This window comes from Alligator mississippiensis, chromosome 5 (genome assembly GCF_030867095.1).
Source record: "Alligator mississippiensis isolate rAllMis1 chromosome 5, rAllMis1, whole genome shotgun sequence".
Lineage (NCBI taxonomy): Eukaryota > Metazoa > Chordata > Crocodylia > Alligatoridae > Alligator > Alligator mississippiensis.
The window spans coordinates 159597431-159612650 of NC_081828.1; the positions used below are offsets into that span (position 1 = coordinate 159597431).

General features: G+C 44.3%; 1 protein-coding gene across 6 annotated transcripts in view; it reads left to right on the forward strand.

Annotated features, from left to right (window-relative positions):
• RAPGEF5 (Rap guanine nucleotide exchange factor 5) overlaps positions 1-15220 on the forward strand; it is a 267204-nt gene that overhangs the window by 197956 nt on the left and 54028 nt on the right. For all 6 annotated transcript variants that reach the window (XM_019497877.2, XM_019497879.2, XM_019497878.2 and 3 more), the window contains 2 exons: positions 6557-6635; positions 14097-14241. In XM_019497877.2, coding sequence (XP_019353422.1) covers positions 6557-6635; positions 14097-14241 — 224 coding nt within the window. The remainder of the gene's footprint in view (positions 1-6556; positions 6636-14096; positions 14242-15220) is intronic.

The window sequence follows — 15220 nt, forward strand, 5'->3', positions numbered from 1 at the left end:
CGGCCAGGAAAAGCAGCATGCAGCTGAAGCCGGCTTCCCATGTGCTGCTGGGGATGGGACGAAGTCGGCCAGGTCTGCATCGGTCAGCAGAAGCGGCGGCGGAGCCATGTGCCACTCGGGACTGACCGGTGCAGGCTCAACCCGTCCCGAGCGGCACACAGCTCTGTCGTCACTTCTGCTGGCCGGTGCAGACCAGGCTGGGGCTCCTCCTCCCGTCCCCACCAGCACATGAGAAGCGACCCCCTTGGGGCCTCGCGACCAGGCCCGGAGAGCCGCAGCGCCCGGGGGGGAGACTTGCTGGGGGAGCAGGCGCCGCCTTGGTGTGGGGCAGGGCAGGGCAGCAGGGCTGGCTTGAAGCGGAGGAGGTGAGGGGGTGAGGAGGCAGGCATGGGCCAGCACTGCCAGCGGCTGCTGCTTGGCCTCCCACATGGGGCTGCTCCCCCGGGCCCTGTGGGGGTAAGCAGCTCACCTCCCCTCGCTGCCGGCTGGGGCCTGCGGGCCAGCCAGCCCTGCCCGCCTCACTGTGGCCCTGCCGCCGCAGCTCCATGCTCTGCAGCACTCCCTGCCCGCCTCACCTTCACCTCACCTCCACACTCCACAGCGCTCCCTGCCCGCCTCTCTGTGCTCCCTGCCTGCCTCACCGCCTCCACGTTGCTGTGGCTCTGCGCTCCACTGCACTCACTGCCCACCTCACTGCGCTCCCTCCACGCTCTCTGTCCGCCTTGCCGCTGTGACTTTGCACCACCGCTGCTCTGCAGCGCTCCCTGCCCGCCTCGCCTTGCTGCCGCTGCGGTTTTGTGCCACTGCCGGCTCCGTGGTGCCACTGCCGCCACTGTGGGCTTGGCGGGCCGCATGTTGGACAAGCCTGTTCTAAGGATTCTTCCTAAGGATCTCCCAGCCCGGCCCTGTGTCCAGGGCAGGGGGGACATTGACCCTGTCTGTGCTGGGGTGGTAGAGCCCTCCCTGCAGCAGCAGTCAGCTCCTGGAGGCAGGGAGCAATTTCCCATCTCCTGGAGCCCGATAGACTGGGAGCATTTTGCTCCTGGCTAGGTGTCTACATGTGTGCTATTGCGCAGTAAGTAATCTCAAGTAAATTTGCTACTTGCATTTGCAGGTAGCAAATTTATTCACTATTAGAGCCAAATACTGTTCAGTAAGCGTCTGCATGCAGGTGCTTACTGTACATTAATTCTGCTGTGCAGTAAAGGGTCCCATGTAGACACACCCAGTTGTTTCACATATATTTCTCCTGCACACTCATTTCTAGGTGACTGGAGTGTGTGTATTATGTATAAAACCCTCCAGGAATTGTTTTATATTACATTGCATCTGAAAAGACATGTAGTTACAGTTTATGGTGATACTTGGGGAGAGTACATGCAAGTTAGTGCAGAGATTTTTAAGTATGAACATTATTGTACAGTACTTAAGCATCCTATAATATTTATTTAATCTATCAACACACTTTTCATTTACTTACTTGTAAAAGTAATTTAACAGCTGAGTGGATCTATTAATGGACCACATGTAGCAGATAGGCCTTTTGTTCAAAATACTCCTTTAGGGCTTAAATGTTTAAACAAGTCGAGAGGCAATTTAGAGAGGTTTAGCCCTTAAATGCAGTCACACTTTGTGAACTTTTCATGTTCTTAGTAGTTGCTTTTTATCTAAAAATAACAACAATATATGTGACTTCTAGTTCTGTTTGAGGAAATGTTGGATGGCTAGGAAATAAGTGAGTTTCCTGTGCACATAGAGACAGGAATAAATGCTATATACTAGAGGTGGATCCATATCTGGTGTAAATTGTCATAGTTTTGTTTAAACTGTTTTAATTAGAGCAGTTCCTGGACAGCCAGTCTAAAATGGCTCACTGTCACATGTATTAAGCCTACTCCCCCACTCCCCGCATTTCAGAATGTCCATGGGGGTGCTTTAACTAAAGTTCACTGGATGAGGTTTAGTTAAAGCGGCCCCACAGCAATTTTGAAACACGGGGGCTTAATGCATGCGACTGTGAGGCGATGCTCGAGCGTTCTAATTAGAATACGAGCAAGCACATCTGTAGGCAGCTATGGAGCTGTGACAGTTTTCAGCAGCTGAGGATCTGGTCCAACACAATATTGTATTGGATCGCGCAGTATCAATTTAAGGGTGCTGTGCAGTTGTGATGGTAAGCATGCCATTTTATATATATATGTTTATTTACTTGTGTATAGGTTAGATATATAAAATAGGCTTTAAAATGTATAGAGAGCTTAAAGACCATTTTAGATCATCTTATCAAATTTAGAGATGTAATTTTCCAGCAATAAATTTAAAATGTTCAAAATATTTCTTCCATTACATATATATAGTTAAAATATAGAGTGGCTTATCCTAGAAAACCTAGTAGGCAATCAGATGTCCAAGTGAAATCGTCAAATGGATGGTTTTAATGCAAGTTGGTATAATACATTTTGCAGTACTTCCTTACATTGCATAAGCCTTATTGTAGCTCGTTGATAAGATTTTAAATGTTATTTGTTAGATAGCACTTATTTCTATTGTGCCTCAACATTTAATGGTTGTCAACATGATATTTATATTTTGTGGTAGTGCATGTTTTGGACACAAGTATAAGTACTCAGTAAGTTACCATGGAAATAGTCTGCTATAATGACATTTTGGGATTTCATAAGGATCACTGCATAATCATGTTGTTTAGTAAGATATGGAATTAAATGTACTCTTGCAAGCAATGACCATCAGTTTCCAAATAAATGTTTGGGAACACCACCTTCACATTATATAGTATCTTCCAAAGACTGCATCAGAATAAATTATTATATTTTTAGAGGGAGTACAAGCTGTTGACAAAGCCTAAACATTTATTGAGACAAAGGCATTTTTACACATGCAAGCACCACAGCACTGGGGCTTTGAAAAGCACCTAGCGCTGTGATGTTTGCAGTTGTATAAGCAGCGAAATGCATGTCAGCGCTGAGAAAATAGTGGCAGTGAGCTTTTGAACTAAAACAACTTGTAGATGCTTTAGTTCAAATGTGCACCACTGTCATTTTATGCGTGCTGACGCGCATTTCACCGTTTATACAACTGCACGTGGTGCAGCACAGCACGCATCAGCTTACATGCAGAGCAGACTAGATTAATCGATAAATTAATTAATCGAGTCTGCTCTGAAGCAGCAGTTCTCCAGCACATCACTGAATGAAAAAATATGTGTATAAATGTCCATTGTATGCCTTTTCCACACCTTTTAATGATCATAATTAAATATAAAAAACAACAAAGTTTTAATATGAAGGCAAGTGGTTTTGAATGTGCATCTTCAGATTGGGAGCCTTTCTTTTTTTGGGTTTTAATTTGTTTTAAATTCAGTTTTAATAGCTATGATGAAAAAGAGGATGATTTTTATGTTAAATAAACATACCGCTTGTGTTGTAATGTGCTACAAATATTCCAGGGCAGGTATTGGTACTTAATATGAAAAATGATGATGACCAATAGAAAGAAAAGGTAATGATGGACATAACAGTTGTAGGGATATCAGTATCCTGTGTTATCAGCTGTTATGATACAACCATCACATCTGCATGATTCTGTAGTGATACAAGTGAAGCAGAAGCACTCCAGCTTTAACCCTGCTTCATTCAGGATTAAAGTTCGGAAGACTGTGATCTCTTGTATGGCTACAGAACCATGTAGATATAACAGTTACGGTGTAAAAGCTCAGGTACGCTTTTGCACAGTAACAGTTACCTCTCTCCTTTTAAAGCAGCTAAAATATATATTTTTTTGTCCTCTCAGAATACAGGACTGTTAGAAAGGAATCGGCATATGGGTTTTAACCTTCTGGCCATCTTTAGAACTGTGTCATACCCTCAAAACATTTAGGAAGTGCTTGGGAATGGTGGAATTGCTGGTAAATTAAGCATAAGTGGCATTATTTTCACCCACCCCCAGCCTCCAGAAGCTTTAGTGAAGACCAGCCATGCACAAAAGCTGAGGTAATTAGTCTCATGGAGCTTCTTGGCTCTTCTTTATTTTTTTTATCCATATAAGGGATGATTTGCCTTTAGCCATTACACTAGGAAATCTCCAACTGAAGTCAGCATTCATGAAGAGGCTGCCAAAATACTGCAGGCTATATATAAACCTGGAATACTGTATTTAGCTTGCATCCACTTTCATATTCTCACCTGATAAAGCTGCCCTGTCTTTTTGTTAGAAGCGTACTAGTATATTTGATAAAACTTAGAGAAATGCAGTACAAAGGAAACCCTCACTGTTGGAAACATATCAAGGAAAATACATTAATTTTCCTTTCAGACTGTGAAAAGCAAAAAGACTCCCTTGCTCACTTTTACGCAAGAGATGAGCTCTCTTAATTTGTATAGTGGATGTGTGTGTTCCTAGAGCCTTTATGAACTTTAGGGGTATTGGAATTGGAGGCAAACTAGTTTGATTTTGTTCCGTGGTCTGAAGTTTTACAAAAAAGGTCTAAGGCTAACGTGACAAGCATGGAAAAGGATAGACTGTTACATTATACCGAGGCATGAAATGTTAAGGCAGTTTAATAGCCAAACAACCTCTCTACTGGATTTTAAGTGGGCAGGAATATTAGCTCAGCAAATGACCCAGCAATGCTTTCTTAAGACACTAACAGAAAGGGAAGAATGTAAGAAGTGGGTGATGGGGCAGGAATTGACCCCTTGATAAGATTATTAAATAAAGCATAATAAAACTTAGTGATACTTTCAAGGCTGGGGAGCTGAAGCTTTAAGACTTAGGCAACAACTTTTTAGATCACTGAGCAGCATTCTAATATTATAAAAGCCTTAATCTCTCTGTCTGCCTGTCCATAATGTTTTATTCACCCTTTGATTGGCTGACAAACAGCCAATCAGAGTGCAAACAAGTGTTCAGACAGGTGGCAGCGCACCACCATGATGGTGGGGACACAGGGGATGGAGCGGGGGGTGGGTTGAGGCCAGCTGGAGGCGGCAACAGAGTAGATGGAATGGGCTGCTGTCCTGACCCCCTGCTACCCTGCTCCCTGCAGGTGGCGACGATGGAGTGGGGGGGGCAAGGCCACCGGAGCTGTCCTCACCCCCTCTTGCCCCTTGGAGGTGACGACGGTGGTGGCGCAGGGGATGGGGGAGCAGGCTTGGGGTACCGGGGGGGGCAAGGCCACTGGCGCTGGCCTTGGCCCACCCTTCTCCCCTTCTGTCATTGCTGCCTGCAGGGCTGATGTGGCAGTGGTGGGGGGAGGAGCAGGCCCAATGCAGGGCGGGGGAAGGAGCAGGCGCGCCATGGTGGCAGTGATGGGAGGGGAGGAGTGGGCCAGGGCCCAGTGCGGGGTGGGGAAACGGGCCCAAGTGGGGGCGTGGAGAAGCCAGCCCACCACAGCGGTGGGGGGAGGGAGCAGAAGGCCCGGCCCAATACAGGCTGATGTGGCAGCGGCTGGGGGAGGGGGAGGAGTGAGTCTCCTCCCCTACTTGGGCCCAGGCCCACTCCTCCCCCACCCCCCTCCCCTGCATCGGGCCTTAGCCCATTCCTCCTGTCCTCCCACCACTGCTGGGTTGGCCTGGGCCTGCTGCTCTCCCCCCTGCCATGGTGACCTGGCTTCTCCCCACCTTCGGGCCCAGTCTTCCCCCATATTGGGCCCACACCCCCTCCTCTTTTCTCCCTGCCACTGTGGCAGGGAGGAGGGGAGCAGGCCTGGACCCCAAGCAGCAGGAGGAAAGGGGGAAGGGGCCTGGATGGTAGGGGGGCACGGGTCTCCATCCTTGCCCCCCCCCCAATCATTCTTGATGGGCAGTTCACTAGTGTATACATAAAACCCACATTCCCCTCTTCTGATCTTGAGAACCAAATTTCCCAAAACACTTTACTTGAGCCCCTGGTAAGGTTGCTCCACTGATACTGCCTACAAGAGTGCTGATCTGGGACTGTTACATGTGTGAAATGAATGTATTTGCTAATGACTGGTCAGAGACTAGCATCTTATTTCATATACCCTCCCAGTTTAGGAGAATGGTATAAGATTGCTATCAACCTACAGTACAAGTACCACTGCAAAAGAAAAGTTCCAAAGCCTGATAATAGTCCCCTGTCTTCTTTATAGCCTTGCCATACTCCTTAACAAAGTGCTTTGGACCTGAGTTACCAGATTGATCAAGCATGATTGCAAATTTTGGAAGCTCAGAAAAGATGCATCAAGGAAGTTATGTGATTTCTTTCTCTTCTCTTTTTTAAAAAAATGTATGGTATTATCAAAAGGGCTTAATGCCAAAAATAAATCTCAGTCTTTTCTGATTTACAGGTAAGTCAAATGGTAAGGGTATTCTTGTGAAATAAAGAACTCACCTCACTGGGGACAGCATACTGTGAATTATTTCAGGCTTAGATTTTCTGAATAAGTAATACAATTCTTGGCCTTTTAATTTTCTTTCTGCTCCCATTACTGCCTTACAAGCCATCAGGAATAGATGGCCTCCAACTCCTCTCTCTAACTTCCTGTGCCTTGGGATTCTTTTGTTTTCCTCTACAGAGACCCTACTCGATGATTTCCTTCTCACATACACGGTTTTCATGACAACTGACGACCTGTGCCAGGCATTGCTGAGACAATATCCTTCATTAATATTTACAGTTATGTATGGTTGTTGTCTTCTTTCAACAGGAGGTACAAGCTCTCCTATAGCTCCAAGAAGCATAGGACGGGTGCATCATTCCAAGGGAACAGCCTAATCTTCTTGCCTGCGGGTACTCAGACAGCTCTATGGATTGATTTGGACAGGGAAGGGCTCTGATTATTGCATTTTCTCTGCTGTCTTTGGTATGAATTCACAGCTTTGCTACAACATCACATGTTCCTGGTCCTTGTGCAAGTTGTGTGCGTTGTGAGGGGTGGCTTATTCTACCTGTCTTCAGTCTCTCACCTATAATATGTATTTGCTCAAGAACAGGAGTCTGCCTGGTCCTTGTTTTATGTTGAAAATGTTTATTTAAATATAGATCCATTTAAGATGGCAGCTAAAAGCAAGACTGGGATAGGGACTTTTTATATCTGTGGTTTATGTTAGTGGTTATGGGAATATGTACTAGTTTCAAAGAGTTGCTTAGTAGAGAATACATCCAGTTTTCATAGATGTCAAAAGTAGGGAACACATTTAGTTTTGTCCCCTTCAAAGCTTAGCTGCATGCCACTACTAAGAAAAGATAGAAGGAAACATCATCTTAACAGCACATGTATTTAGACAGGAGAAAAGGTGAAATAATTTTACGAAGCCAAATAATCAAAAACAAAGGAAGCTTAGATAGAATTTAAAAATACCTCTTCCCCCCACCACACACAGTATTATCTCTGGGACTGTGTTGCAGGAATATTTGCCTGAGATGAATCTTTGGTTGTGACATTCATTTTCTTGGAATTCAGGAAATAGCACAATAAATAGCAGTGCATATTTCCTACTATATCATGTCATTTAATGTGCTACAGTGGGAAAATTGGAACTGAAATTTCCTGAAGTTCAAGCATGTCTAGATGTGTATTGTAGTCCAGGGCCATTACAGAGAAAGAGAGAGATTCAATCTGGAAATTTCAACTCCAGATTTAGATCCAAGTTTCCCCCAAATTGTAGAGATTTCAGATGAGGTGTTCCTTTTCATTCACCACCCTTGCTCTGGTATTTGTAAAGGACATGCCCTAACACAACCCTGTAAATATATTAAGAGAATATTGGGATTGCATAGCTATGCATTAATAAGTCAAGATTTTCAGCTCTAAGGTTGAATATACCACAAGAGCTCTAACTATACATGTTATGATTAAAGATGTTTAATGTGATTACATATGCGAGGTTGCAAATGAAAAAAAAATGTCCAGTGTAGAATTCTTGTAATAGCATATGATCACATAATTGAGGACAATATTGTTATACAAAAATTTAATAGGGCAGCAAGAAAATATTGTATTTCTTTTTTACTACTTATCAGTGCAAACACCAAATCAACAGTTTTTCTTATCACATCTACAGACGCACACTTACACATGTGACATACCTGTATACCATTATACTTGCACGTTAATTCAGTTTTCATCCCTTTCTTATGTTTCATATTTGAATTAAAGTTATTAAAATTTTATAGAAAGTATGTCTCATCATAATTGCTTAAATCACCCTTTCTTCCTTCTGCAAATATGAATGTCTTCTATATATCAGAACAACAGAGAATTTAAAGAGGAGCTAGATGAAAAGGGTAGTTAATATTCCGACCTTCTCAAAAATGGATTATACAGTTTTTAAAAGAATGGTTAAAGATGTATACTACAGGATACCAAACTCACAGAAATAGTAGGATAGCTCAAATGAAAACTCTTTTTGTTTAAGGTTTATCTCTCTGTTTTGCTGACATTTACAAAATGCCATTAAAAAATTCAAATGAAAACCTACCCACTCTGCATCTTTTTGTTATCAGCAGCTCCTAAAAATATTCACATCTGTATAATTAATAGATTTAAACATGTGATAAGGGGAAAATGTATGCTGTGTATCTTACAATGGCCATTCTGTTAACCATTTGATACAATATAGAAGCTGTTCCCATTTACATGTAAAAACCATGTTTTTCATGTTTTTTCACTGATCTCCACATGTTAAGGATTGTGTTTGAATGAACTCATAACTATAAAATTAAACTCGATCTCTTCTTATAAGATTCTGTACAAAGTATGCAAATAAGTGATTCTTATATTTGAGGGAAGAGCAAATAGGTAAGAGGCAGAGATAAGTGCACTGTGTAAAGTAGGGATTTTTTTCCCATTGCTATTACTACTGTAGCTATTTGAATATAAGATGACCCTGATTATAAAACCATCCCCCAATAATTAGATTCTATATCTGAAAAATGTATACATTTGTTATAATTTCTGGATATAGAATCTAATTATTGGAGGGTTGCCTTGATTTGTCTCCCTCCCACTGCTACAGCAGGGAAAATAAACCTGGGGTAGTCAGGTAGCCCTTTCATTCTCTGCTTCTCAATTTCTTCCCCCAATAGCCTCTCCCCATCCCCCCACCCCCCTTTACTGTCAGATTCCTGCTCTCCCTAAGCACATGACATGGAAGTGAGGGGCAAATTCAAAAACACTGACTTGGAAATAAGCATGCTTGTAACAATTCAGTTAATTCAGAATTGATGCATGTTATTTTTTTTGAAACAATTTTCAAAAAGAATACCTGTCTACAGGTTTTCTACCTGTACAGTTTTTACACAGGTATTCCATAAACATACTTTTAAGTGGCACTTTTATACCTACTTATATGTAGTACAAACTATGTGTGAGATTAGTCCAAAGCCAAAAGGTTCAGAATCTAGCGTATAGTTCATTGGGCTGGGCCCCAGCAGAGTCGAAAGCGTTTCAAGCCGTGGTGACCCCATAGCTCTGCACTGCTCAGTATGTGTTTACTCCCCACAAAGGATCCACACGCTAATTAGCCACTCACTGGAACTGGTTGTTTTTGTCATAAGTCCTGGGATCTTCCAAAAAATTTACATGTAGATGAGGCATAGAGCAACCTGGTCTGGCTTCACCTCATGGAAGGTGGGGCCACACTAATCACATGTAACCAGCTGAGAGCGGGAATGACAGAGAAATCCGGGTGAACTGTTTGGGGCCCTGTTTGGTGCTGTTTGAATCACAGAACCATAAAAAATTACAGTTGGAAGGGACCTCAGGAGGTCATCTAATCCAACCCCCTGCTCAAAGTAGGACCATCCCCAGCTACATCATCCCAGCCAGGGCTTTGTGAAGCCGAGTCTTAAAAACCTCCAAGGATGGAGATTCTACCACCTTTCTAGGTAACCTGTTTTAGTGCTTCACCACCCTCCTAGGGAAGAAGTTTTTTCTAATATCCAACCTAAACCTCCCTTTTGGCAACTTGAGACCATTGCTCCTTGTTCTGTCATCTGTCACCACTGAGAACAGTCTAGTTCAGTCCTCTTTGGAACCGCCCTTTAGGTAGTTAAAGACTGCTATCAAATCCCCTCTCAGTCTTCTCTTCTCCAAACTAAACAAGCGCAGTTCCCTCAGCCTCTCCTCACAAGTCATGTGCCCCAACCCCCTAACCATTTTCATTCCCCTCTGCTGGACTGTCTCCAAATTGTCCACATCCTTTCTACAGTGGTGGGCCCAAAACTGAACACAGGACTCCAGATGTGGCCTCACCAGTGCAGAACAGAGGAGAATAATTACTTTCATTGATCTGTTGGCAAAGCTCCTACTAATGCAGCCCAGTATGTTGTTAGCCTTCTTGGCAACAAGCACATACTGTTGACTCATATCCAGCTTATTATCCACTGTAACTCCCCAGTCCTTTTCTGCAGAGCTCCTACTTAGCTGGTTGGTCCCAAGCCTGTAGTGGTGCATGAGATTATTGTTTCCTAAGTGCAGGAGTTTGCACTTGTCCTTGTTGAACCTTGTGAGATTTCTTTTGGCCCAATCCTCCAATTTGTCTAGTGTATCTACTACTCCCCCCAGTTTGGTGTCATCTGTGAACTTGCTGTGGGTGCAATCCATCCCATCTTCCAGATCGTTAATGAAAATATTGAACAAAACCAGCCCCTGGACCAACCCCTGGGACACTCCACTTGATACCAGCTGTCAATTAGAGCTTGAACCATTGATCGCTACCCATTAAGCCTAATGATCCAGCCAGCCTTTTATCCACCTTATAGTGCATTCATCCAACTTATACTTCCTTAGCTTGCTTGCAAGAATGCTGTGGGATACCGTATCAAAAGCCTTGCTGAAGTCAAGGTATGTCATGTTCACTGCTTTCCTCACCTCTACAAAGACAGTTTCATAGTTTCATAGTTGGCAGGGTCGGAAGGGACCTGAGGAGATCATCTAGTCTGACCCCCTGCCGTGGTAGGAAAGAGTACTGGGGTCAAATGACCCCAGCCAGATGTTCGTCCAGCCTCCTTTTAAAGACCCCCAGGGTAGGAGCCAGCACCACTTCTTTTGCAAGTTGGTTCCAGGTCCTAGCCACCCTGACAGTGAAATAGCACCTCCTAATGTCTAGCCTGAAACTACTCTCCGCTAGCTTGAGTCCATTGTTTCTTGTAACTCCCAGGAGTGCTCGGGGGAACAGGGACTCTCCTAATGCCTGCTGGTCCCCCTTGACTAGTTTGTAGACTGCCACTAGATCCCCTCTCAGCCTTCTCTTTTGGAGACTGAACAGGTTCAGATCCCTCAGCCTCTCCTAGTAGGGCCTGCCCTGCTGACCCCTGATCATGCGGGTGGCCCTCCTTTGGACCCTCTCCATATTGGCCTCATCCCTCCTGAAGTGTGGTGCCCAGAACTGGACGCAGTACTCCAGCTGCGGCCTGACCAGTGTCACATAGAGGGGAGGATCACCTCCTTGGACCTGCTTGTGAAGCATCTGTGGATGCACGACAAAGTATGGCTGGCCTTTCTGACCGCGTCCCCACTTTGTTGGCCCATGTTCATTGTGGCATCAATGATGACTCCAAGATCCTTTTCTGTCTCAACACTGGCAAGAAGGGAGTTCCCCAGCCTGCAGGTGTGCCGCTGGTTCTTCCTCCCCAGGTGCATTACCCTGCACTTGTCAGTGTTGAACCCCATCCTGTTCTCTTTCGCCCACCCCTGTAACCTGTCTAGATCCACTTGCAGCCTGTTCCTTCCTACTAGCGTGGCCACTTCCCCCCACATCTTAGTGTCATCTGCGAACTTGAACAGGGTGCTTTCTACTCCCTTGTCCAAGTCACTGATGAAGATGTTGACTAGCGCAGACCCGAGGACCAAGCCCTGGGGAACCCCGCTGCCCACATCCCTCCAGGTCGAATAAGACCCGTCCACCACCACCCTCTGGGCATGGCCCTCCAGCCAGTTAGTGACCCATCTGACCATGTAGGCATCAATACCACTGTCTCCTAGTTTCTTACTGAGAATGGGGTGAGAGACCGTGTCGAAGGCCTTCCTGAAGTCCAGAAAGACTATATCCACTGTGACACCTGCATCCAAGGACTTGGTGACCTGGTCGTAGAAGGCCACCAGGTTGGTTTGACAAGACCTGCCCCTAATGAACCCATGCTGGTTGCCCCTGAGCATAACCTCCCCTGCTGGCCCTTCCTGGACATGTGCCAGGATAATTCTTTCAAGAAGCTTCCACAGGACTGAGATAAGACTCACGGGCCTATAGTTTCCTGGGCCCTCCTTCCTCCCTTTTTTGAAGATGGGAACCACATTGGCCCTTTTCCAGTCCTCCGGCACATCGCCCGAGTTGTCTCATTATAAAAGGCAATCAGGTTGGTCAGGCATGAGTTGCCCTTGGTGAATCCATGCTGAGTGTCTCCAAGTGCTTAGAAATGGATTTCTTGATGACCTGCTCCATGATTTTTCCAGAGACTGAGGTGAGGCTGATTGGTCTGTTGTTCCCTGGATCCTTCTTCCCTTTCTTAAAGGTAGGTACTATATTTGCCCTTTTCCAATTGTCCTGGAGCTCCCCCCAATCACTATGAGTTTTCAAAGATACTATTGGCCAGTAGCTCTGCAATCATATCAGCCAGCTCTCTCAGTACCCTTGGATGCATCATATGTGGTCCCATGGACTTGTACACATCCAGGTTTTCTAAATAGTCCCTAACCTGTTCTTTCGCCACTGTTGGCAGCTCACCTTTTCCCCAGACTGCACTGCCTGATGCAGTAGTCTGGGAGCTGACCTTGCCTGTGAAGACCAAGGTAAAAGAGGCATTGAGTACTTCAGCCATTTCTTCATTATCTGTCCCTAGGTTGCCTCCCCCATTCATTAAAGAACCCACACTTTCCCTTACCTTCCTCTTGTTGCTAACATACTTGTAAAAACCCTTCTTGTCACTCTTCATGTTCCTTGCTAGATGCAACTCCAGTTGCACTTTGGCCTTCCTGATTTCATCCCTGCATGCCTGAGTAATAGTCTTATACTCCTCCCAAATTATCTGTCCAAGCTTCTTGTAAACTTCCTTTTTGTGTTTAAGCTAAGGAAAGAGTTCTCTGCTAAACCAAGCTGGTCACCTGCCATATTTGATTTCTTCCTGCAATGTTTACCAGACATTCAAGGCTGGTGAAGAAAGTGGAATAATTGGAAATGGAAAAGAAAGGCATAGCTCAGCTGTGGGATTGAAGAGGAAGTCAAGATGTGTTTAGTGCAGTGGCTCACCCTGACTTAAAAGGAGTCAGCATTGTGGGGGGCTGAGCACAATCGGAATTACCACATATCTTATTCAGATGGGTTGTGCTAGCCTGTTCTTGTGGTAGGGTCCTGTCAATAGGTTTGCTTAATAGGGGCCCTGTGTTTTATGCTCCTGTTCGGTGCTGGCTGCATTTAATCAGCTTCATAGTTAGTTTCCATTACTAAGCACATACTGTTTTTAGCAGCAGTTTAATGATAGACAGTGTATTTAATGAGGTTTCCTTGTATGCAAATGTAAAACTAGGAGCTTTTTTGTCCACGTTGGTGTGTGGGGGCTCATGTTATAATTGAGTAAATATTCTACCTTGGAAGTAGAGAAAAATGTTGACAATTGAACCTGTTGTTTTTGTAACAATGTCTTCTTTCTGCTAATCACCTAATATGGGAGCAGAAAACCTGCCTACATTTGAAATTTCATATTTGCTTTTAATGACGCATTGCCCTGCTTCGTACAATAATTCACATTGGCATCTTCATGCAATAGAGTGGTTCATTCCACATTCTGTAGAAAAGTCATGACTCACCATTGTGCAATTCCTTTTAAATTGGTTTTCCTCTTATAGAATTGTCTCCTTAATCCATAAAGGGAAAAAGTATATTCTGGTAGCACAGAGGCTGAACTGGCATTTTGATCACTGTACATTTCATTCCTAAAAGCTGAAAACCCTGTTTGAGCTCCTAACCTGAACAAGATAAGGCACTTAAGATTATAGGGTATAGTGATAAATCCTTCACTTGCAGAGGAATGAACAAGATGACCTAACAGGTCTTTTCTGTCTCTTAATTTCTAAGTTTCAGTGACACATCAGGTTTTTGTTCCTTAACCTATTGTACCTATTGTGCTAAGAACTTTCAAGGCAAAGAAGAAAACTCAGATGTTCCCTGTAGAAAACGAAAAGTCTTGCATTTGGTGTCTCAGTGGACTTCTCTCTACAAAGACTGGTTGCATGAAGATGAACATTTAAAACAATTTTTAAAGGTACTGTAATATTGATAAACTTTGCTGTGAGTCTTAAAACCCAAATTTCAAGAAAAACACAGAAATATAAAGCGTAAAATACCTTGTCCATTAATTTTCTTTATACCAGTCCAATGATTTCCATTTCAGTCCTTTGTCAGTGCTTTAGGGATAGTTTGTTGAGATTTAGAAATTTGTTGTGTGATGCCCTGAAAATAAACACTAAATCCAAACACCAAATTTAGTATAAGTTTCTGTATAAGTCTACTGGTCCTCTGAAGGAAGAAAATGGACGGGTAAGGAAACTTCTTAAGTATATCGATCATCTTTGATAGTCCAGAACCTCCAGAAATCCGTATCCCAAATAACAAAGACTGTGACAGCATTTTGTTGTCCTTTCTCCAAGTTCTGCCTCAGCCAAAACCTGAAAACCTACTCTGTAGTCGAGGGGTGGCCAACCTGTGACACAGGTGCCACAAGAGGCATGGGCAGTCTCTGGCATGCAGACGATTGGGGAAGGGACAGACAGCACGGTAGCAGACAGGCCAGGGAATAGAAATCGGAGCATCCGATCAGGCAGGGAGCACAGAGCAGAAAGCGGAAAGCAGAGCAGTTGTTTGGGCAGGGAGCAGAAAGCAGAGCAGCAGATCAGGCAGGGGAAAGAGTGCCATCTGGGGACAGTAGAGGATTAATTTGACGGCATGCCTGCCAGAAAGGTTGGCCCCTACTGCTGCAGTATATGTCAGGTACAAATAAATAATCCAGTGGCTGCGTTATGCCTTTCTAGGAAATAAAACTGCACTTACAAGCAAGGAACTACTGACCTCTCTGAATTAATTCTAAATGCAAAGGTACCTTGCTTGCAACTAAAATCAGACTGCTCAGATCTGTTTGTTTCCAGCTTCTGGTAGATGGAGGCAATTCTCAGGGAAAAGTGCCTCAGATCCCTCTCTTTTCCTAACGAATGACTCCTTACCCTTACTGGGGCACCTTCTTTGTC